The sequence below is a fragment of the Accipiter gentilis genome, chromosome 8, assembly GCF_929443795.1.
Source record: "Accipiter gentilis chromosome 8, bAccGen1.1, whole genome shotgun sequence".
NCBI lineage: Eukaryota > Metazoa > Chordata > Aves > Accipitriformes > Accipitridae > Astur > Astur gentilis.
In genome coordinates, this window is record NC_064887.1 from 17296435 (window position 1) to 17320737 (window position 24303).

Below are 24303 nucleotides of genomic sequence, written 5' to 3' on the forward strand. Positions count from 1 at the left end.
ATCTGACTACCTAACCAATCACTGCCCCATCCTCTATTTTAATTTCTGTACTATTTTACTAAGTTTCATCCCATCAGTTTTAGACCACCTGGAATTTGTCGACCTCTTTAAAGCATATTACCTCATACAGATATCAATTTAATTTTGCGCAACAAGGATCCTACCAAACATGAATGTCCACCTATTTTTTCTTCTTGCTTCATTTGCATTTCACTGGAAACGATAGAAAACCACACACTTCTCTTTCCAAATGCCCTAGAGCAGGCAATCATTTGTGTATGATTAACCTCCTTTCCTTACAGCTGTGGAAGTCTTTCTTTTTGTCTGTCAAGAATTCCTACAACAGCCAAAGCAATGTCATCAACATCAGAGGATATATATGGCTTTGGTTTATGGTTTAAGGCTTTTCAATATTGTTGCGCAGAAGATAGGGAAACTGCATCAGTTTCAGGTGAATTAAATGAACTGTTTAAATATTTAAGACTAACATTATCTTTTTGCTACTAAAAATAAAACAGCAAGAAACTTAAGTTTTTGTCTGAATCAGCAGATACTGAGACTGATTTCTCAGCCTGGGCAGAGAAACATGAGGGTTACCTGCAGACCTAAAATGCATGAAAGTGATTAACTGCCCAATATATCCCCTGTGGCGGGGAAGAGCCTCAGAAAGCAATTTTGTTCAACTGAGAAACATGCTAAGACTAAAATAAGCTGACATGTGAAAGGGTAGCTAAGAGTAAAGTAAGTGAAATAAGCCAAGAGTGAACAGGTAGCTGAAGCTACCCTTACTGCAGTTTATTTAGCACCACATTTAGGATCTCTGAACTGCCCTCTCAGGGTTCTCACTCTCACACCTCTTGGTTGGAATAACACCATCTCATCCAGGACTCAATTCTGCATAATGCAGGGCTTGCATTTCCAATTCCTCCTGGCAATAACTCCAGACTGCTTCTCCTTACCAGCCAGATAGACTAAGGAACACCACCGTTTGGCCTTCTACTATTTCTCCTCCTGGCAGAGTGTCTTCATAATCCAGAAAACTTTTCCAATAGAGGAAACTAATTCCTAGATCATTTCTTAGGGGAAGCCAAATCCTGTGCACATAGGCATGCAGATGCAATTACCTACCAGCAAGCAACCTAAATCAGCTCTTCAGCTCACATCAACCCCTCCTTCTACCAGTGTGGGACTATGTATCACATTGCTACAAACTGCTTCAGGACTGCACAGTGAAGAATATCAGTTTGAAAGTTAAACAGTTAAAAATACACAGGATATTTATTTTTTTAATCTTTATACAGTGCCAACACCATCTGCAACACAGAAAGGAGTGGCTCACTCAGATGAACAGAGCAGCTTTTTCCCTCTAAACCAGTGGTTAAGGAGACCACACTGCTCCACTTTAAACTCACTTTATATTTTTGTAGGGGATTTTGGTCATAGGAACCGATAGAATTTTAATCAGGGTCTTAATAGCTTTGAAGAAATAGGTGTCCTTTTCCATACGCTATCCACAAATGAAAGCCTGAATTCTGGAGCCCTGCTTTGCAGCAGTGGGTGAATTCCACAGCTGTGGGATCATGGAATACAAGGAGCCTAATTATACAAGGCAAGAATCAGTTCTGGTAGATGATTAAAAGCTAAAATGAAGCTGAGGAGTTTAAGAACCACAAAAGCTAGTTCTTGCCTGTCAACTCCAATAGAACGAACGTTATTTCTGTGTTGAGCTCTTGAAAGAAGATTCAAACCAACCACAACATAACAAAGAAGAAAAAAAAGGGGGGGCTTTCATGCCTCATCAGGATTTTTTGCTGCGAGGGAAGTTTGCAAGTTCTTCAATGTTGCTTTTTTAGGCTCCCCATTGATAAGACCCTGTGGGTACTTATGTATTAAAGTGTTAGAGCCAGATATATAAAAGCTGGATTATCTCTGGTCTTCTCTACATGGGTGTACTAGACTGAGAAAGCAAACCAAGATCACCTCTTCAAGTCTGAGGCCAACAGCAGCAGCAGGTACTGTGCCATGCAACCTCCATGAAGCACAATTCTTTACAAAAGCTTGCATGAACAAGGCCATGCAGAGGCCTCCTCTCCCTTTGGCATCAACCCCTCTGGCAGCACAGTGCTTTAGCTTTGCCTCTGTTCCAGTGGGTGCTGCCGGCTCTTTCAGCCAAATTAGTGCTCACAAAGGTCTAGATTAGCTCCCCAGCTCTGCCACAGATCTCTAAGACCTTGAGCATGTTATTTAAATCCTGACCCAGCAAAACAGTTCAGCACAAATGCACCATATTGATTGCTACAGACGATACCAAACACAAGGTCTCTTCTAAGCCTTCCTGGATGATACAAACTTCTGTGTCCCCGGTCTGTAAGACAGGCATAGAAAACGGTAACAGAGACATCTTTGAACTCTCCAAATCAGCTGTCATCTTTGACACTGTATGTATAGTGTCTGTGTCTAGAAAAAAAACCCAGAGCATTTGCTTGGTGTTTCTTAGTAATGCAAACAACCAACAGCATCATCAGCAACCATTTCTGTGCCATGTAAAAAAGAATCGATTTAACTTTCTTGGCTGTAACTGACTGAAATCACAATGTACAAGCTATGTGCTAAAATCAAAAACTTCCATTAGTAGTTACTAAACATCCTAAGCTCCACAAATGGAAATTGATATCATGTTGATAACAGCTACATATTTAGTGATATGTCCCCATAAATACTATCATAAGGAACAAAAAGAGAAAAAAAGACTGACTTCACATTCAAAAGAGATTAAGCAAGAGCACCCCTGGACTAACGTGAATTACTTGTTAACACATTTTTCAATTGTATAACAATCCCTTTGCATCTGGATCCTGTTTAGAGCAAAAAGTGAACTTTTAAATAGGTTTTCAGTTGCTGACTACCTTAAGAAAAAAAATATTTCAGTGCTGAAAGAATACATGCAATAAATTTATGGGCACATTCAAACGTATGGTAGGAGCTGCTTAACACATATCAAATTGCTTTCCAGTAATAACCACACAAATGCACACACACACACAAAAAAAAAAAGAGCAAGTGGAATTATCCACTCCATGCTATGGTTTAAAAAAGTTAACCAAAAACTCAAACAAGCACTATCATATTTCCCAGGCTAAGCAGGAACTGCTGTTCTTTCTTGTCTGTAGCTTCATATATATTGCTCCCATTTTTACATATTTAAAAGTTTATGAGCCTTGTGCACAAAATAAGAAGGACAAATGGGTTTCTATTAAAAGCACTACTGTGCATTTGCAATTGTTTCAGGCATCACTTACTCTGCGAACTGAAAAAATGCCACAGTCTTGTAAGACTGTTCTAAAAATCATTTTACATGCAGGTTTGCATGACCCCATAACCTTGGGTTACGAATGGTTTTACCAGGCTAGATTCTGCAACTGGTCTCTTTCTACAGTTACTTATTTTGATAGCATTGCTCAACTATGTCAGTCTTCCAAACAGCCTGGTTGTTCTTTTCATGGATCAGTGTCTACATTTGTGTACTGTATAAATTTATCCTGTAATTTTATTAAGCAAGCAGTCTCCATAATTAGCAGTTACAAACACCTGGCTGCACTTCAAATTTTAAAGTCTGGGTTGTCTACCACTTCACCAGAATGTGAATGTCTTGAATGTCTTTGTATTCTGCCAGTAAATAAAAATATACAACACTTACACCAAAATCACATGCGGGAAAGAGACATACTTAAGGCAGACAAACATTTGTATAGTACAGCCGGGAGAAGTTGCAGTCACAGTTTTGGCATGCTTTGTGAGGTTTCTTTCGAAGCCTCTGTTAAATGTATGTTGCTGCATTACAGTAAAAAGAGTAGTAAAGATAACTTACAGGAGGTCCGGTTTCCCCCTTTGGACCTCTGACACTTCCCATTTCAAACATTTTGTCAAGATCTTCATAGTCATAAGCATAATTATTAATACCAATTTCATAACCGTTTTCCATGTGATAAGTCTCATCAGCATCAAATGCACCTTCCTGCCCTGGACTGAGCTGATTATCCAGAGAGAGGTCAGCCGGCAAACCGTACAGGGTTGTGTTGAAGATTTGCTGCTTACTGTTTTGTTCATGTAAATGCTGTTTTGCTTTGTCCATTCCCTTGCTTTTAGCTTTACTCTGTTTTACAGGGGAGATCAGAAAAGGCTCACTTTGCCTGCCTGCATCTTCTGTGGTATTATCTAAAGTATTTGGATATGATCCTGTGGGGTTTTTAGTGATGTTTCTCTTTTTGCTCATCTCCTTCTGATGAAGAGGCAGACTGACATTCTCCTGGAGTTCTGTTTCAGGCCAGGCTTCCAGCAACAGAGGTTCAGCCTCTGCCAACTCTGATGCAGAGACATTTCTTGACTCAAAGTATTCTGGTAGAAAGTGAATCTGAGCAACACTGGTAACAGGAATGTTTGATGCTTCTTTCCTTCTATAAGCTGATATGCCTTCCGACTGTTTTTTCTCATCAATCATCATCTTTGAAAAAATATCCAGCCCATCTGACACACGTGGAGCTCCTAGCAGAGATCGATATGTTTCAGCCTGGCGACACTGCTGTTTCACATATTTACAATAGTTTGCAGAGGCTTCTGCAGAGGGAATAATATCTAGCTGACATATAACTCCTTCAAAGCTGACAGAGTGAGAGTTCATCCTTCCCAGGGTAAACAAACCATCCAAATCAAATGTCTCCACATCAGAAAGTACTTCCCTGCTATAGTACTTCTTTCCACATTCAGCAAATATTGAGACAGTCTTGTCTCTAATGCCAATGGCAAATGAATGCCATTGTTCATTGTGAACGCTATAATCAAAGTATACAGACTGCTTCCCTCCAGTGTACACCACTACCTTTCTTGGTAGCAGCTGAACACCAAACTGCAGTCTACTTTTGTTCCTAATACTGAAAAGGAAAGCATTATTTACGCTGTAAGAGTACAACCCAACCAATATGGTGAACTGATGCCCTAGATTTGATGGTATGACTTGAATGACGGGGAACTCAATATGTGCATCACTAGTTAGTACAATTCCTGATACGGTTAGACGAACACCATAAGGTAACTGAGATGACGAGGGCACTGTCGTCTCTGAGGGCTGTTGAACATCTTTCACAAGGCCTAGTTGATGAAGAACATCTATTGCTGTAAGAAGAAATAAAGGCATACTGTTGATTTTGTTTACAAGCTCACAAGTTCAGATCCATATAAACAAATGTACACACAACATCTTAACAAATCTGTACTTCCCAGAGCATATATACTGCACACAGCAAGGCAAGGCCACCAAATCTCTGGTGTGCCTTACACTAATCTTTTACATAAATTGAACAGATAATTAAAGCCAGAACAAAATTTCCGTTGAAAAAAACCCCCAACCAAAACCCAAACACACAGAAAGGCCCCCGTAATGTCCAGTGTAGCTTACTTCATTTATGAAACTGAAAAATCCCCTTTGCTATTTTCAACCTTTTCACAGTAATCAATGAACACACTTTGTTATTCAGCTAATCCTGCCTACTCTTTGAGCAGATAATTTTTTCTTTTAACCTTTAACTTTTTCTTCTACAAAAGCCTTCTGCAATAAAGCCATGCTTTTCTTCTTTATCCGAAAAGTATAAAGGAAAGCATTTGAGGGGAGGGTTGCTTTGTTTTTAAGAAGGGACAAGCTATTTATAACACAGTAACACCTCAGCAGAGCACCAAAAGAGTCACTGGCTTAAAGCAAAATACAAAGGTAAGCCTTGCTGAGGAGCTACTATGTGCTGCAGAGGTAATTCAACTGCTCCTTGGAAAGAACTGCTGTGCTTCCACCAGGGAGCTCTCCTCCCACCAAGCAAGGCCCTGGGTCATTACAGAGCTGGCTTCAAAGGGAATTGTTTTCCCAGCGGGATCACCCTTGATTGTATATATCTGTGCCAAAGTTAGTCAGCCTAAAGGAAAACAAGTATCTTTCCAAGGGGACATGCAATAGAGTATGCTGCTGCCACCTCCTTTCCCTCCACACAGTTTACTTGTTAGGGCCACAGATGACACGAATTCTGCAGAAGCAAGTGGCAAGGAGCAAGGAAAGAGGCAAAATCTCAGGACCCAAGGGGCAGCGGTCCTATCTTCTGGCTCATCTGGCCTCCTAGAGAATACAAGGCTGCAGCTATGCAGACAAGATAGCGAACTAAGAGTGCACTCCGCAGCAGGAGACAGAGAATCTAATGATTTATGTCCTATAGATTTGGCTTTGGCATATCAAGTCTGGATAGGAGATCTTTCTACAGGGTGGAATGGGCAGGGGTGTTTTCACTGTTGGATTCTCTAGTGTCTTATATAATGTGAGCTTTGTGTTTTAGCCCTTTCCTTAGCCTGGACCTTACAGTATCTCCATCTTTTACCTGGCTAAATATCTTCACCTAATGCATAGGAACACAATTATCTAGCCTCCTGATAATCACATCTGACCTGGGGTAAGAAATCAAAACCACTTTCCTCCTAAAGGCTAAATCAACTGTTGAAGATGACCAAATTCATTTGGTATTGCCTAAATCAGATTAAGGCGTGGAGTTTGTATGCATAAACACCTTCTTGCTTCAGGATGAATTCAAAGACACTGTTAGATCCCTTATGATGCAGCTGAAACAGAAACATTACAAAGGCTTGAATAGGAGCTAAACCACACATCCCCAGCAGTCTTCCTGTAGGGTCACAAAATAAGAGAGCACTTATGGCATTAATTGGTAAAACTGCTTGTCTGGGTGTTTGTGAAAGGTGCTACAGAAATACTGCAGAGACTGAGAGAAAACGCAATCATGGAAATAACAGACAAGAAGGTTGGGGGTTAACACACATGACATAAGAAAAGGCTGAAGGAGCTACATTTGCTTGGCCTGGAGATGGGAAGGTTTGGGGGAACCTAATTACCCTTACCTGAATTGGGGTTACAGGGAAAACATAGAAGCTGAGGAGTAATGGGCACAAGCTGCAACACACGAAATTCCAGTTCCAAACAAAGAAAAAGCATTCTCACCGCAAAAGTGGTTAAGTGCTGGACCAGGGGGCCAGAGACATTGAAAATCTCCAAGAACGGAGATTACACAAAGCCCAACTGGACAGGACCCAACGACGTGAACTAACTTCAACACTGACCCTGATCTCAGCAAGAGGTGGGACCACATGAATTCAAGATCCCTCTAACCTAATTCTTCCAATTCTCTGCACAAGGGGAAACTGAACATTGTAGTTTTCATAAACTGCATTGCACAGAAGCATACTATATGATCTTTTTTTCCCCTAACTGGAACAACTGGCTGGACCTAAGCTTCAGTGAACTGCCTATATTAAAAATGACTAGTAGTATCTAACAATTGCACTGATCTAATAAACCTGACGGGGAAGAGACTGGCACTTGCCACAGCATTTAGCTGAGGGTACTTTTACTATTCACATTGTGCTTATATTAAAGCTATTAAATGGCATAACAAAAATTTGGAGTAGCCAAGGAAAGTTAAGGATTCACTGCTCTATTAAGAGGAAAGAGCAACTGAAACAAATGGATGATCACTCTTTTAGTGGAAAAAAGGCCTCCTTTCCCAGTCTTCCCTTTCTCTGTTGACTGAGTGTATTCATAGCAAACTTTAAGAACAGACAGATGTTGGCTTAGTTTCAGTGGTAAATTATGAAAAAAGCCTGAGATTTCCTTGAGAGTGGTTTATAAATTGGAACCAAAAGCATCAACCTGAATGCACCGTACATCTTGAAAATTAATTATACACCTTGTAGTGTTTCTAGTCATGTTTGAGATTCACAGACATGCCAAGATTATTCTGGCAGGTAGCCAGTGCAGACAGAGGTATGGAAAAAGCATATCTTTGCAGAAAGTCATGAGTACGCCAATTTCTCAAGATGTTTTGCCTCGGAGCAATTAATTTACTATGGCTGTATTTTTATCTGTCAAACTGATAACAGGGGTCAGATTATAGTAGAGCTTCGAAGCAAGCACAATGCATCTGCTAACGAACCACCACACTTTCTCAGGACCCCAGTCCTGCGTGGTCTGCATGTAGTTATGGAGGAAAAAGCTGTACTTGTATTGCCCTTGTGAAAGCTAGGAAGAAACACGGGTCCTGAGCTCTGGGCAACGCAGAGGTCTTGCACACGCAAATAATTCCCCAAGGCTGGAAACACTGCTCCAGCACTTCTGTGCATTGGCTGGGCCAGCTGACCTCACAGAGGAGACTAGCTAATAATCTAACCTAAGGTTGTGCCTAAATATCACATCCTGACCTGAAATATTTGGCAAGTACTTGTATTTTAATATATTTGTAATTATATATTTGTATTTAAAAATAACAATGCACGTGATCTGTCCAAAGTAGTATAAAGTACAAAACAAAAAGCTTAAACTTCAACTGGCTTAAAACAATTAAAAAAGGACATTCAAGGAGTATTGCTAGTAAATCTCAAGCTGCAAGCAAAATTGCCAAAATTTTGGCAGTTGTGATTTGAAAACAGCATATTGTTTAAAAGTTATTAAAAAAAAAAAAAAAAAAAAAAAGGAAAATCATCTGAGAGCATGATGAGAAATAAGACACATTCTCCACATCCTGCAGACAGATTTCTGCAAACAATGACAGGTCCCGAGAAAGCTAAACACAAATAAATGCTGTGTGAAAAATGACAGCAAAAGATTAAGTATCAACTAATTATTCCTTGCTGACTTGCTGCCTATTAACCCACCATCAAGCCAAAAGGCTATTCCAAACTTTTTTGGCCCGTCATTTCATTTCTGGTCCAACATGTATTTTTATTTTATTTTAAGGCCTTCAGAAGCTCTTGGCAGTACACAGGGTTTTGGGAGCAGGCAACCCTCTCAACTCTTCCTCCCAGCATGACAACCACTATTTTTTTACCTATCAGTAGCCAGTTTTCTTTGTTTACCGAGGTCTGTACAACATCTGTCTTCACTTACTGTTTACTCAACCCATTAGTCCCCCAAACTGTAACAGCTCATTTTCTTGAAGGAAAAGTTGTTTGGGGGTTTTGGTGTCAAGTGCTTTCCTTCCACCTTCTAGGAGGACTTGAAAAATTCACAACCTTACTGCATCATGAGGGGAGGGAAAACCTAACATGGGCTTTGGCAAAAAAATCTTTTGACCCTCTTGCAGCACAAAAAAAAAAATCCTAAAAAGGAACTGGGGAGGGATGAGGGGACTTGGCTGCTTGATTGTTCCACACTCCTCTTCTGTTCAGTCTCTCTTGTTCATTTTGCACATTCCTCCATACTCATGACTACTCTGAAGGCAGGATATTTGGGTGTTCTCTCCACTTCAGCAATCCTAGTATACACATTACTGTCTTTCCCTTACCCATACTGGTAAAGGGAAAGCAACGGGTCATTCATCAGTCAGCTCCACCATAATTGAGAGTAATAACTCATCAGGCTGCCCGCTTCGTAGGCGATGCTGCATCTGCAATTGGGTAAATTAAGATACCTGGCTGCAACAAGTGCTCTCCCGGACACCAAGCTGAGTGACTGGCATACGAAAGCCAACCAGATTAATCGATTCTGTATGTCCTTAAGCTGCACTCGAAGTACTATTCCTAAAGGCTGACGCTGTATCTTTATATATATTTCACTGAACACAATTTATAGTAGCCTACTAAAATGAACAAGGCACAGCTTCTCAGGTAAAGCATGCACAGGCTGTCCCATCAGCTCAGGAGAGAAGAAATGTTAATGACCCTAGCTAGCATCTTCATATTTGGCAGAACACTCTTTTTTCAAAAGACAACTGCCAAGAAAGTTTTAATAACAACTTAAGTGTTAACATATTCCTAATGGGCAGACAATCCTCTTCCTGGACAAACTCTAAGCACTGCAAATGGAATAGTGCTAGCTCTGCAGATTATATACTGAGACTGAAGGATACACTTGAGCTGCTCTTTTTTTTGAGGAGGTTTCCTCACTCTGCTGTTCTCTGAACTACTTTTTGCACACTATGCAAGTGCATGAGGGACCAAATTAACGCATGAACAGGAAGTTGCACCAAGGTTCAATGCATCATTTCCATCCCAAGCAAGCACTTAAAGAAAATGAAGTTATGTATGGCATCTGTGCACAGGGGATAAAGGGGCGTTCTCATTCAGTAAGGCTTCTCATACACCTATCTAGAAATGATGTTGAGTAATTTAAAAAAAAAAAAAAAAAGGTAGGAAAGTTCCTTCATCTGCTGGTGACAAAAAAAAAAATTAAAATCAAATGTAAGCATGTCAAGACTGGAGGCTTTACCCCATTTCTGCAAGGCTCTGTGCACAGAGGTACTCTCAGCCAAGAGGCAAATAAGCCTCAGACTGCACCCACTCCCCCATGTCACTGCTGCCCTCCAGTCCTGTAGCCTTCACAGTCCTCACCTGAAGTTTCATTAGAAAAGTAATTGTCAGGCTGGGGCACGGGAGAAGTGAGAGAAATTGTTTATTTCTTTGCAGAAGAGGAGGGTGGCCTGGAGTGATGAAGACAACTGAAACCATTGCTGCACACCTGTCTCTGGCATCCCTCACCTGCTCCCGCTACACTGGGAAAGTGCAAACTGCCTCCCTAAAACAGCCTCTTCCCTTTCCATCCCTGCAGGCCTGGAGCAGGGCAGGCCACACACATCTTCAGGTGCTGCCCCTCCTCTGATGAGAGCTTGGCCCAGCTGTTAGAAAAATCTGGGAAAATCCCATCATCACAAAAGCGTATGTCCCCCGTTGAGCTGAATGTGAAAAATCAACAACCAATCTTACCAGGCAAACAAGTAACTAACAGAAGGCAAAACTACAGAGAGAACAGGGGTGTGTGCAGGGGAACCAACTGCAACCGAAGTAAAAACCAAGCTTTGCCAGTTGCAGTCGATGAGAAGGAAAAAGGCACTGGTGAGAATAACAGTGGGAGGCTGCCGAGATATCCCACAGGGTTCTAGCAAAACGTTATCAGGAATGAGTCTTGTCTTAACCATGCAACCCAGCTGTTTGTATTCAGCTGAGTCTTTGCAGTTAACATACTTACCAGACAAGGGTGGGTGACCTATTTCTTGCTTCACCTGTGAAGGAACATGGCAGAGAACCGATGCTGCCACTCTCCTGGCAGATAAGAAATGACTAAATGGCATGTTAGCCTCTACCACTTTGGGACACTAATATTCCCACAGCAGTCTCTAGCACAAGCTGCACATCTGGTGCAGTTATAACAGCTGGCAGATTAAAAAAGAAACTAAAAACAAGGCAACTCTATTTCCTCGCTAACATCTGCATCTGAATGCAAACCCAAATGAATACACTATTTCACTTTTTGCTTTAGTGATGCCAGCCTAGACTAAGCCTTTATTATATGCAGTGGTTTTGCTTGCACAGCCCTAAGTGCAAAGGTAACTCAGTCATAGCTTGCCACCCCCAAGGACACCCACTTGCAGTGAAGACACAATCAAAGCCTTTTCACTGTACAAGGCTTCTCTTTTATGAAGAGCTTGCTTAAATATGTAAGCAATTTCATAGACAGAAAATCTGAGTAATTTTCAAAAGGTCATCTTTTCCAAACTGGTTGCTTTAAACTTTTGCTATCACTATGCTGTAGCTGGTACTTTCTTTAAGTCACCATTAAGGAACTGAACCCAAGGTCACTAGTAACAACAGCCATTTACTCTTTTCATCTAGTAACAGATTATACAAATGTCCTGTTATAATAAAACAGCGTTCTCACCTTGTTTGGGTCCTTGTGCAACACCCATAGCTATACATATTGCAATAAAAAGGAGAGTTTTCCTAAAAGAGAAAGAAAGAAAAGAACATGTGAGAAAACATCTACAGTTTCAGAACTCCAAGGAATTAAGCTTGATTCAACATCCAAAGTCAATGGCAGGATACCATTAACTTCAGCAAGTCCTGGATCAAAGCCATCACATTGTACAACTTTCCACTGATGCTGAGAAGGCGTTTTACACAAAGATCTAGGATTATGTATGCCCTCATATATAGTACATATATTTTACACTGGCTCTTACTAATAAAGTAACTGCATCTGGTTTGTATTTTCTTGCAGCAGCCTTCAAATATGAATGCTGCTATGTAGTAAATTTCTTTCTGGAACGAAAAAAAAATGTTAATGTAAAGAAACGATAAAATAAGTGACAAGTTAATGCCTGTAGAGATCACTAGATACTTTTGACCTGCTATCAGTCTTGTCACTATATCACATCATTTTACCATAAATGAAAATGTGGCACACTTCTGTTCCTGTATTATAAAATTTTGTCATGTTATAAATAAGACATGCTCTTCACAAAGTAAAAAGATTCCATCACATTTTAACTTAAAACTTCATGCTCAGGTAGGAGAGTGCAATACTGATATGTATCATAGGCTTACTGATTGCAATGAACATATATAAGGTTGATAGAGGTTACATGCTCAAAATCTGCTTTAAATGAAAAGTGTTGGATGTGGGGAAAAAAATACATTTTTTTACCATGGCTAAAAACAGACTGTCTGCTGTTTTTATTCAATTACCATATTAGCTAGATTAGCACCTAATCACACTCTTATCAGTGACTGAATCTTTAGCAGAGAATATATTTCTCATTTATTAAATGTTGGACATCCAGGCACAGAAACAGATGTATGTAACGATTATAGTGACCTATACCTGTTCAATTCTGAGAAGAAATATTTCTAAAATATCAGACATATAGTTCTGATACCAACTACTCAACTCACACTCAAGCCTCAGCTCAACCCTCTTGCTTATTAACATATGTAACCGCATTGATTTCTCATAACACTAGATTGACTAAAAACATTTGCTGGACCATGCCAGAGAACACCTGAGTATCTCGAATAAACAGTATTTGAAAGGAACACAGTTGCAACTAAACACCTGTAACTTCATGTGACCTGACTTTGCCAGCTAATTTATCAGGTTCGCACAGCAATAAAAAGTGCAGGAAGAAAGCTCTACCGCTTTATATAGGAGCATATGGTTCAAACAGCAATGACAGACAAGTTCCTCCCACTGCCAGGTTGCCTTCAGCTCAGAGGATAACATATGCATAAACCAAGTATTAGTAATGGTATAATGAGAAATCATGCTATGATTTAAATATTTTTATATATATGTACGTACACACACACACACATATATATAGAGCAGTATTTAGTGAAAAATCTTAATATCCCTTCCAAGGGTTTGCAATTCAAACATTCCAGAAACATCCAAGTGCATGAAAACCACAGAGCAAAAATCTGGTTTTATCAATTTGCTCAGTGAAACAAAGGAAAAAAAAAGAAAAAAAAAAGTATCAAAATTCATTGGTGTAGCAGAGGATGGGTTTGATTACTTACTCTCCTTCCACTTAAGCAGTTTTACTGGGGGGTTTCACCCTAGTTTTCAAACCAAGTCCCCTTTAGGGGAAGGGGGTACTTCACAGCTGATGCCACTGCTTCTTGAGGGCTCCCTCCCTAGCCCAGTCCAACCCAGGCAGCAGACAGTTCTCAACTGCCCCTCCACAAGCCCAGCCCTTGATAGACACTTGCCAACCAAAGCCCGCTGGCTGAGCCTTCCCACAATTCCTGTTAGGAGGGAAAAACATTCACGGCAAATGGTGGAAGGAGAAAGGAAGCATTATAGACCCAACCAACTCCCATTCCTTACAGGTGTGTTGGTTCAAACAATAATTTAAAAAGTGCACTATCCAGCACCACCCCCTCTCCAGCTGGCAAACCTCTCTGCTGTCCTTTTCTTTTCCACCCGATCAGCAGCCTGGACTGTATTCACAAATTGCCCCACTGATTTTCAGGCGAAGCACTTCTTTAGACAGGATTCCAAACTACAGGGGCATGGAAAAGAAGCTTTATAAAATTGAACTAAACATATTATTCCTGCTATGACGTATCTTAAAGAGTCTCCCACAGCATTCTTCAAAACATCTGCTTGAAGTTTTCAAAGCAAATAAGTGCGCAGGATCTTGGACAAAATTAGGTCCCTTGGTTATACACCTACATGTGGATTTGTATATTGTCAGAGCTTAAGTTTTGGCAATCAGAACAAATGAATAATTTAAGGAACAGTAAGGCATGATAATGGTAATATTTTATTATTGCTATTGCTACTGTAAAACTGTAGATACATCATGCTTCTTAGAAGAAAATGCACAGAATGTACAGAATATTAAAAAACATGCATCATTGCTTCAGTTCTGATCACAAAAGGGGAGCGGGGTGGAAACTACACCTTACAAATCCCAACAGGCTTGTAAGGGCACGCTTTTTAATTAACCACTGCAGTCCCTAGCTACTTCTCTCTTCAGGCTTTCTCCTGCTACAGCCACGGAATGTCTACTGGAGCAGCTCTGCCACTCCTGCAAAAGACCTAATACTGACTATTGTGAAACAGTAGGTCAGCTATGGGATACTCACTTTGGTTTTTTCAGCTTGTAAGACCAGAATTCAAGCTCATAGTTTCTGTGTAACACAACACGTCATCTTTTGATCTAATGAGATGCTCAGTGACAGGAGATAGCCGTGTTAGGAAGAAAGTCCATGCATTGCACTATCAGCTAAAACTCAGGACAACTCTTTATTTATTTGACTTTCATGGGCGCAAAATGGATTCACAATTAAAAATAGCATAAAATATTTTAGTTAACTCCAAAGTCAGGACGCTCAAAGAACCCCAGAGCCCAAAATGCAATGACTCCTCTTAACATTACAACAGCCTCTTCCACAACATCAGCCAGGGACAAGCTGTGTGTTAGGTATCTGCCTCTGTCACCTCCCAGCAAACATTGTAGGAAGGCAAGAAATTCCAAAATGCTCCCAGGGCTGTAAATTAGAGAGATGTAACTAGATATACAGAAACATTTAGTGAGAGGTAAAGACAAATGTCTGGCTTACACAGTGCTCTCCAGCTAATGTCAAGAACAGATGAGAGATCAGCTAAGAGAAAAAACAGGGACCAGAGTCAACCATAGGGCTGGAGGTCCTCTACCGCGTGGGAAAAGTTAGTTTTCCTGCTACCTTTTTTCACAACAAGTAAAACTTTTTGTAAATGGAACCATGTGCAACCTAAAGTGAACTTGTACAAGGGAGCCCTCCGCGGCCAAAGATGAAAAAAAAATTAAATTCTGTCTTTCTGAGAGAATCCATTTGTGCAAACCCTCCCTTCTCTGTCAGATCACTACTCCTTGCATTTGCAGCTTTTAAGCTGCAGAGCAGCCCAGTTCTCAGTCTCCATTCTCACACCAGCACTGCCACTAAGCCACCAGGCTCCCTCCTATGCAACACGTACATGGCTTGATCCATCATCTGCCATAGGTGCAAGGAACAAAGCAAGCAGCCTGCAGAAACCCTGGACAGCATGCCTTAGCTGAGCTCGTAGCTCCCGAGGACACTCGCCCCGATGGGACACGACAACAGAGAAATGCAAAAGCATGTGGCAGGGAAGACTCCAGCTGACTCAAATGCTGGCTATTTTTCCCCATTTAAGATCACACGTGAAGCTGTTCCAGTACCCCTTGGCTATGCCCTGTCCTAGAGTTGAGGTATCTCTTGAGCTTCCTCCCCTCCTCCTACCCTTTCATCCTCTCTCCTATTTTACATGCAAGCACAAGCTGAGGCCAACTATAATTGTTTGGAGGAAGGTACTATCAAATGCGGTTGAGCTATTCTACCACTTAAAATAGAGCTTCTCTTTCTGATAATCTTTGACATCTTGCAGCTGTTTGTCTCTTCCTATGAGTGGACAGCAACTATCCATATTTAATTTTTTTTCCATTAAGGGTGACAGATGGATGAGGACACTGATAAGCTTCAAAGTAAGTTGTGGCAAGCAACGATGAAAAATTCCACCCTCTGAAGACTATTCAGCGGCATACAGAGCTCAGGTTTGGTCAAGTGCACATCAGTATCCTCTTCATTCCAGGCTAGTTTCCTAAACCTCAAGTTTAAAGGAAGAAATACCCCTACCCGGCTGCTAGAGAAGGCAGGGAAACCTGTTCCCAATGTAACTGGCACAGGTGCATTCAACCCTGCGCTCATCAGTGATGCTGGTTTAAATACCAGCACCTGCCCCACGTGCATTGCTTCACTGGATCTCCTCTGAGGACTGGTGAGGTGAACGGCTGAGTTTGCATCCATCATGCCTGTGGAGGGCTTTGTGAAAGGTGATAGCACCTTGTGGACAGAGATGCCCTAGGTTATTAAAAGCCTTATCTTTCAAGATCTGAAAGGAAAGATATCTTCCTCTGCTGCTATAGTGAGATTAGCCAGCAGGTCCAGTGCTGCTTCCCAAGTTTTAAGAGACCTACTATCAACATGGCTTGAGGGGACACAGCAGCCTCCAAAACCTCTCCCCCAAGTGACAGTCACATGCCCTTTGGGCACAGATCCTTTGCTGCAAGTACACAATTTGAAAGAAGGGGAAAAGGGAGAGACGCAAGATGAGGTGAGATGTAGAGGATCAAAAGATGTATCGCTCTTTCCTTCTGAGGAGCCTAAGAGGAATCCTGAACAGTGCCATGGTTCAGAGGAAAGGAAACTTCCTGCCTGGTGGCCCAGTCGCTCTGGACAGCATTTGGCTTAAGGTGAGAAACTGCCACATCCAGATGAACAGTCAACTCTGTTAGTATTTCTAAAAGGAGAAAAATTAATGAAAAAGATATGATTTTAGAACCGGTTTATGAGTACATCCCTGATTTCTTACACTAGTTCTCTTCTCTAGGTAGCGTATACTAAGTGTTTTCCTCTGTATTAAGGCAAAAGTACACAGCTCAAATTCCCACTCCTGTGAAATTCTCTCTTCTTTCGGGGTTTGTCTCTGTACATTTTGTAGACCACTCTTCAAATGCTCTACAACTCAGTGCTCGCAAGAGACAAGGGTAACACAAGGCTGGTCATGTTTTAAAATTAAATATTCCATCAACAAATTTGGCGAGAGATTTAGGAGTCATGCAGCTGTAGAAGTTTTCTTTATTTAAGCTGTGGAGACACCCCTATACAGGTAGCAGGTCTGACCTAACGGCATTTCCACAAAAAGGGGGTCTAGGTTGCAAGGGATTGACTGGCGTGATATATGCTAAGGAAACCCGATCCTTTTGAGAAGAATTCTAGCTTCTTAACACAGGCAAGCAACCAGGTTGCTCTCTCTCTAGTGATGTAAATTAGGTAAACAGGATAGAAACATATAGATACATATCCTGAAGCTCTCTCCGATTTTGAACTGGGGTAAACTGCATCTTTGCTACTGTACTACTTTACTGTAATTCAATTTATGTTTCTCTATCAGCAACATCCCTTTACAGATATCAGATAAACCCCTTTTTTTAATTGCACTCAGACGCTTCCTGAAGAAGTCACCCCCCCCAGCCACTGAACACACATCTCCTGGGAAAGCCACCTTCAGGCAGCCACGTAACTGCTCATAAGCATTCAGGCGCACCCAGATTACACACCAGGCACGCTTTAGCAGCATAATCCTCGCTACAACTCAAGACAAATCCTTCTCCGTCCCGCTCGGAGCTCTCAGTAAACTTACTTTAAGCAACAGCCAGAACAAAACAAGCACTTTACAGAAAGAGACACGTACTGGCAACCTCTATAATATCGTTACAGCTACCAAAAGTTCACATCATCTCGCCTGGGCTGCTTTTAGGCAAACTATGGAGGAGAGCGGAGCTCTACCTTTGCATCGCAGATGACGATGCATTAGAAATACCTCAGCCTACGGCAGAAGCCTGTAAATACAGGGGACCTCATCTGGTCCTCTCTGCTGTTAAGAGAGTAGCCTCACCTCTCAAACCTCAATTCTGCAGGTTTTGTTTGTTTGCGGTGTTTCAACAGCTAGGGAGGACGAGCAGCCGCGTTACTTGTGGGTGCAGAGGCACGCTCTCCCCCGGCACCCCCATTCCCCCCGAGGGGTGCAGGGGTGTCCCGGCTCTCCGGTCAGGCTGCCCCCGCTCCACGGGGAGCCACGCACCCGCGCGACCCTCCCCGGGCCGGGCTCCCCCGAGCCAGGCTGCCTGCCGGGCCGTGGGCTTGGACGGGGGGGGGAAGGCGACACGAGGGTGCTGGACGGGACCGGCAACATCCAGGAAAGCAAGAGGGAGAGACGAGGGAGAGGAGCGCGGAGGGGAGAGACGCACGGCCGCCGGCACGGGCGGGCTCCGTCCGGGCAGCCGGCGCCCCGCAGCCCCCGCCGGTCCTCCGGGGGCACCCGGGACATCGCGGGGCTACGGCTGGAGCTCGGAGGGTAAGGGCGGGGGGACAGCCCACCGGGGCGGCCGTCCTCCGCCCCCGGCAGGGGAGCTGAGCCGCGGCCCCCGGGCCCCCGCCCGGCCCCGCGGCCGAGCCCCGAGCCCCGCGGCGGGGTGGCGGAGCGGGGCGCCCCGTCGCCGCCGGCCGGGGGAAGCGGAGCCCGCCGTCGCGCCGCCCCGGCTCCCGCTTACGTTTGCGCCGCGGGAGAGATGCGTCCTCGCCTTGTCCTCTCGGCTCCCAAATGCATTTGTATGCATTTGCCCGGGCAGCGGGGATCCGAGGGAAAGCCGGAGCCGAGCGCCGCGCCGCCGCAGGGTCAGGTCCTGTCCATGAAACCCCGCCGGCCCCGAGGTCTCCGCCGAGCTCCGCGCAAGCCCGAGGGCGGCCCGCGTACGGCCCGCGGGGGCGGGCGCGGAGGGAGGGAAGGAAGGAGGGAGGGAGGGAGGGAAGAAGGGCGGGGGGACCGGGGGGGGGGGGGGGGGCGCCGGGGGCTGGGTGGCGGGGGAGCCCCGCGGCTGCCCGCGGAGTCCGGCGGCGGAGCGGCGCTGCAGCCGCCTGCCCCGGCACCGGCGGTCCTCCCCGCCTGCCTCGGTGTTAGATTTCAGCGCTGGCTGCCCGGCGATTACATCAGCAAACGCGGCCCCCGGGGCGGGCCGGACCCCGGCCGCGCATGGTGCGCGCTGCCCCGCGCAGGTCCCCCCGGGCGCGGTAGCCGAGGCCGCCGCCGGCCGCCCAGCGCCGAGCCCCGAGCCGAGCGCCCTCCGGCCCGGCACCGGCGGGGCCCGGGAGGGAGAGCCGTGCGGCGGCCCCAGGTGCGCCCGGTCCGGCTGACGGCGGTGGGATGGGAAAGGAAAGGAAAGGAAAGGAAAAAGGAAAAAGGAAAGGCGCGGGCAGGTGGTGCGGCTTAGCGCGTCCGAGGGGCGAGGAGAGCCGTCGGTCCCCGCTGGGCTCCGGCTGGGAAGGCTGGGCTGGAAGCTGCAAGTCAAACTGAAAGGTGGGGACGGAGGTAGCGGGGGAAGGGAGGGGACGAAATGGTATAAAGCTGGGTGTGCTGGGGGCTTTGCGTTTTGAGTATAGTTGGAGTGGGGTCCAGCAATCCTCCCTCTGGAAAATGTTTGAAGAGCAGATGTCATCTGGTAGCGTTACAATGCCAAGAGAAACACGACACCTTTCGCTGTCTTCTTCCTAAAGAGGCTAAGGCCTTTTTTAGCTTTAATTTCCAGTTTTCTTACCTTGTCCCACTAACGCAATCTACACTAGCTTTATCCCGTAAGACATCCTTATGCAAACTGCCTCTCAAAACAAACAAGGTAGAGTTAAACAGTACCAGACGTCGCAACAGACAGGCCGTACAGCAAACCCATGCTCAAAGCCTGCAAAGCTTCCATTGACCTAAGCCAAAATTTGATGTGAGTTAGGACCGTGGTATTTGGCTGTTGCTGGGTGTTACAAGAACGAAGATTTCACATCAGACCTGCAGCAAAGACCTTCAGGTTGTAGGTAAGATGGAGGAAGGTGGCATGAAATAAAACCAAACGTGTTCCCAAACAACAGAAAACAAGAGAAGTGATAAGGCACAAAGAAAGGCTGTACAAGACAAGGGGTTTATATTGTTATCACGGAGGATTCTCCGCGTGGCCGAAAAGGACTTTTCGGGGTGATCCAGGTAGCTGGGAACAGGCAGAAAAATATGGGGGGGGGGGGGGAAATTGTGAGGGAACCAAGAGCAAACCTAGACCGGTGAATTTTCTTGGGCATAACAGAAGCCAAAGCTATAGCGGAAAAAAGTTATTCTCAGGCAACGCACCAGAGTGTTTTAGTGTTTAATTTTACACTCAAATTCATTTTCAATACCGTGACTTATTCAGAATCTATATAGTCTCACTGGCTACCGTGGGATTTCCCATTTACTTCACTTTTTGAAAGCCAAAGCTGACAACGCTTTGCCTTCCTGTCTGTGTACCTTGTATTAAACACAGTGACAGCAAAATGTGAAAAAGTATTTGTTCACTGAAGAGAAGACAGTGCCTGCCCGGGGAGGTATGGGACACTGCTGCAATGAAGTCTGGGTAAGCATTGCTGTTTTAAACCACACTTGAATTGTGTCCAACAACTACAGTGTTATATTTCATTTAGCTTTTGTTTATTAGCATTAAGATAAACTAAAATGTGTACGTTACAGATTGGGGTGGGAATGGTTTGGTGCCATTCCGTGAAATCTATCAATCCCTTAAATAAGATGTTTTGTATGCAGTAGACATATAATTGATTTCTTAACCCTTTAGCATCAGCATTAGGGCTATTATTGAGAGAATTCTGCCCCAAAAGTGCCCCTGGCTAAATCCTGCCCTCACTTCAGTGTACATGGACAAGTACAGGAGGCCACCTGTGGCACATGGCGAGATGGGCTGGGGGCATTATGTGTCAAGACCTCCCTTTCCAGCAGTGTTTGCACTGAAGAAGGCACAACTTGAGATTCTTGCCAGCTGCACATCTTTGCTGACCCTGATCACGCAGTGACTTAAACCAGTATAAATTTTTAAAAAATAGCATTGGTTGGCCAGTTTTCTGTACTCAGAACTACAAAATTAAGTTCACAAAGTAGGACACCACTGCCATTCGTCGCTTTGTTCTTTAGGTCCTTGTTACGGCCCCTGCTGTGGTTTGAACCCTGCCTTTGGGCTGTGTGGGCAGGGTTCTTGGCTATTCTCCTGTAAGGAGCCCAGGGGCTGGTCAGGCCGGGGGGAGGCATGGGCCAGGGGAAGGATTACCTGTGCCCTTCCATTTCCTCACCGCACACAGCTCGCACGTCTGAGCCATGTGTCCACAACTCGGTTGGGAATGTGCCAGGGAAGGACCTTGTTCTCTCCCCCTGTCTCTCCTGGCAGCTCTTGCACTTGCTCTGCAGCTTAGTTGCTTTCCTTTGATATTAACACCCTTCAGAGCCGCTGAAGCTCTTAACAGAAGAAGTGAGCACCATCTAATGCGGATGAAGAAAGCAAATGAAAAAGCACAAGGAAATCAAATTACTTCGCCCATGTCAGACAGTGAGTGTGTGGCACTGTCAGAAATAGTCCAGCAGTCCCCAACTTGTTGCCCATACCTTGTGTTTTCGATCAGCTCCAAATCTCTTCTAAGCTTCCTGGCAAAAATCAGTATCAGTTTTATCCTTACACTTGCTTCTTGCAAGTGTTCTTACAGCCTAATAAGTAAAACTTACTATGTTTAAAGCTATCAGATTGCGTGTGTTTATTTCCAGAGCTATATATAGCCATCTGTATACTTACACACACCAAAAGACATGGTCAAGCTCCAAACATGTTAGCACTCATTGCAATATAGTGGTGCTGGAGTTTCATTTCCTATAGTGAATATCCTGAGATCCCGTTTTTCCATGTCTGCTATCTCCTGCTTGACCACAGCCTATCCCTGATTTCTCTTATCTCTCCAACCCAGGGATTACTGAAATACAAACTTAGTTCTTTCAAGATATCACTTCTTGCCTTTCTGACATGATTGCAAAGTCTTCATCTCTTTGTTTTCTCCTTTTCCAGCAGTTGTTTTCCTCCTTTCATGATCTGACTTGCTCATCTGTCACTCCAGATTACAGCTGCTGAGTTCCAGCCACGCTTTGGGGCACAGAACAGGAGCTCCTGTTAAACAGTGTAAGAGGCGAGGAAAATGGTTCCTATCTGTGATTCTCCTTGCAGAAAACATACAGGGGAGAGCAATGGTTAGTATATTTCCAGAGCCTAAAAATAAATTTTAAAATGAATAAGAATTTGAAGGAAAATGTGTGAAGCGGGAATGTGAGGACTGAGTGTTCGAGCCTGAGCCTTATCCCACTGCAGTCAGTAGGAGCTTTACCTTTGATTTGAGTAGGAGCAGAACGGGACCCACACAAGTTTCCTGGTACAGTCCCAGAATTAGGAATTTTTGGCCGAAGTTCCATGCTGCTATTGAGTTCCCTTTGGAGAACTGATTTTCCCCGCACACCGCAATATATGGTGTTAGGCTATGTACCAAAACTGCTGGAACCTAGTTCAGTAAAATATTTATTTAGAATTCTCTCTGTGGCAGCCAAAAGAAGTTTAACACATTGCTCTGGTTAAAGAAAGTTACCAAGCTATCAAATATGATTAAGAAATACAAGAAATGGAAAGGATTACAGCATGTCTTTGACAACAACTGGCTAAAATTGAAGGAAGGGGAACTCCAGGTCTGACACCATTAGACGTGTCTATGCTTTGTAGAAGTGAAAGAAATTGTAACGCCCAGCGTCTGCCTTCTCTCTCTTACTTGTACCTGTTACCTTCTGATAGAAGGAATTAGTGAGAAGCAATGTTCTCCAGTTTCGAATGTGTCAAAAATCTGGAAATTCCTTTAAAAGGCACAGTTGATGACTTTTTTGATTCATTCCATCCCTTCCAATTTCCTACCAGCAAACTAAAGATAATTCTTATTAGAGATAATTAACATAAAGTTACATTCTGCAGAATTCGGAGTACAGAGGATTTTTCTGTCTTACAAGACCAATACACAAAAACCTGCGGGGGGGAGGGGCTGAGAGAGGAAAGGAGAGATGCTGTGGGTGCAGGGGACTGAACTTCAGAGGTCCTGGCACACAGAGCAACAAAATGCCACGATAGAGTCAGGACAGACAAGAATGCCAAGCCACAAATGACCATATAGACTAGTGAGATTCCTTAAGATGCTTAGTTAAAGCAAACAAGGCAACGTATCCAGCTAGGAGCGAGGAACAGAAGAGAGCCTCAGTGAACCGCAGGACCGAGTAGAGGCTCCAGACCACAAGGCTGCAGCGGCTCCAACTGAGAAAGGTGTCTCACTGAAGCCAAGATACTTGCAATTGTTTGCAAGACCAGGTATCATCCATTTAAGAAAGTCACTGCTATAGCAGACACCCACCATAAAGCAGAGTAAAAACGCTCAAGGAGAGAGCTGAAACGGGCGACTGAAGCCAAGACTTCTGGAGCAGCAACCCCACACCCAGCCGCTGAAAAGCTGTGACGTCTTGTTCCAGTGATGGCACATCGTATGCCATACCAAGAATGTGGTGAAGCCTAGCCAAACACACAAGAAAATATTAAAGGAAGAGAGAAGCCTGAGAGGCAGTTATTAGGAAAGTAATAAGGGAACGGAAAATACGAGAGCAAGAGCGAGTGCAACGTGGGAACCATGGGAACAACTCACCAAACGAGAAGACTCCAATTACCAAATAGGCCAAACTGCCAAGAGAGAAGCACAGTAAATTTCCATCTCAAAGAGGGGCTCTGGAGCCTAAGAGCAACCGGTGAAAGAAAAAACAGAGAAGGAATTAGAGAAAATCCAATGACTTTCGTTTTTAGTTAATCTTTATCCCATCATCGATGGAGTGTTTTGCCATCCAGGCAGGAAGTGGAGACACCCACTCTTACGGGTGGGAAGATGTATTTGACATGAAGTATTTTCTGCGATACTCATTGAACTGAAAATCCCCTTGTAGGTGAAGTCCATAAATACGACTAAGAGTCTGTATTCCCAGGACCAAATTGCTACCTCTGCCGATATGTGCCGAGAGACACCGAGAGAGCAAGACAGGCCTCAGCAGGTGTGTTTAACGGGCGTTCCCCCACCGGAGTGGTGGCTGTGACCTCCTGCCACGGGCATTCAGCAGCTTGGTGGGGTCCCCTGCACCAGGGCTTCCCCAGCAGGTCTCCCCAAAGCCTCCGGCCCATGGCAGGAGCCCTCCCCGAAGGGTCCTGGCTCTTTGTCGTTGTATAAAACTCGCCCTGCCTCCATCCGTAAAAGGAAGCAAAAGCCTATTTTTGCAAAAAATAAAAAGCTGTGGTTGTCCTATGTGAAAAAACACTAGCTCATAGCGCCCAAGGACACTTACTTAACCTCCTCGGTAGTGCTCCATAGCGCCCTTTCACGTTGGAAGTATGGGTCAAAAAACGCTTAGAGACATCTTATAGGACACCTTTCTGCAGAATAAAATCTGCAGGTATT

The 24303-nt window shown here is 44.1% G+C and overlaps 1 protein-coding gene across 5 annotated transcripts in view; it reads right to left on the bottom strand.

Annotated features, from left to right (window-relative positions):
* The window catches only part of COL24A1 (collagen type XXIV alpha 1 chain), a 151896-nt gene extending 133161 nt beyond the window's left edge, over nucleotides 1-18735 (bottom strand). For all 5 annotated transcript variants that reach the window (XR_007507118.1, XM_049809387.1, XM_049809386.1 and 2 more), the window contains exons 1-3: nucleotides 18486-18735; nucleotides 11750-11811; nucleotides 3869-5169 (exon numbers count right to left, since the gene is read on the bottom strand). Coding sequence is in view for 4 of the 5 variants with exons in the window: in XM_049809387.1 (XP_049665344.1) it covers nucleotides 3869-5169; nucleotides 11750-11811; nucleotides 18486-18541 (1419 nt within the window). In the remaining variant the exon portion in view is untranslated. The remainder of the gene's footprint in view (nucleotides 1-3868; nucleotides 5170-11749; nucleotides 11812-18485) is intronic.
* Between the last annotated feature and the right edge of the window lie 5568 nt (nucleotides 18736-24303).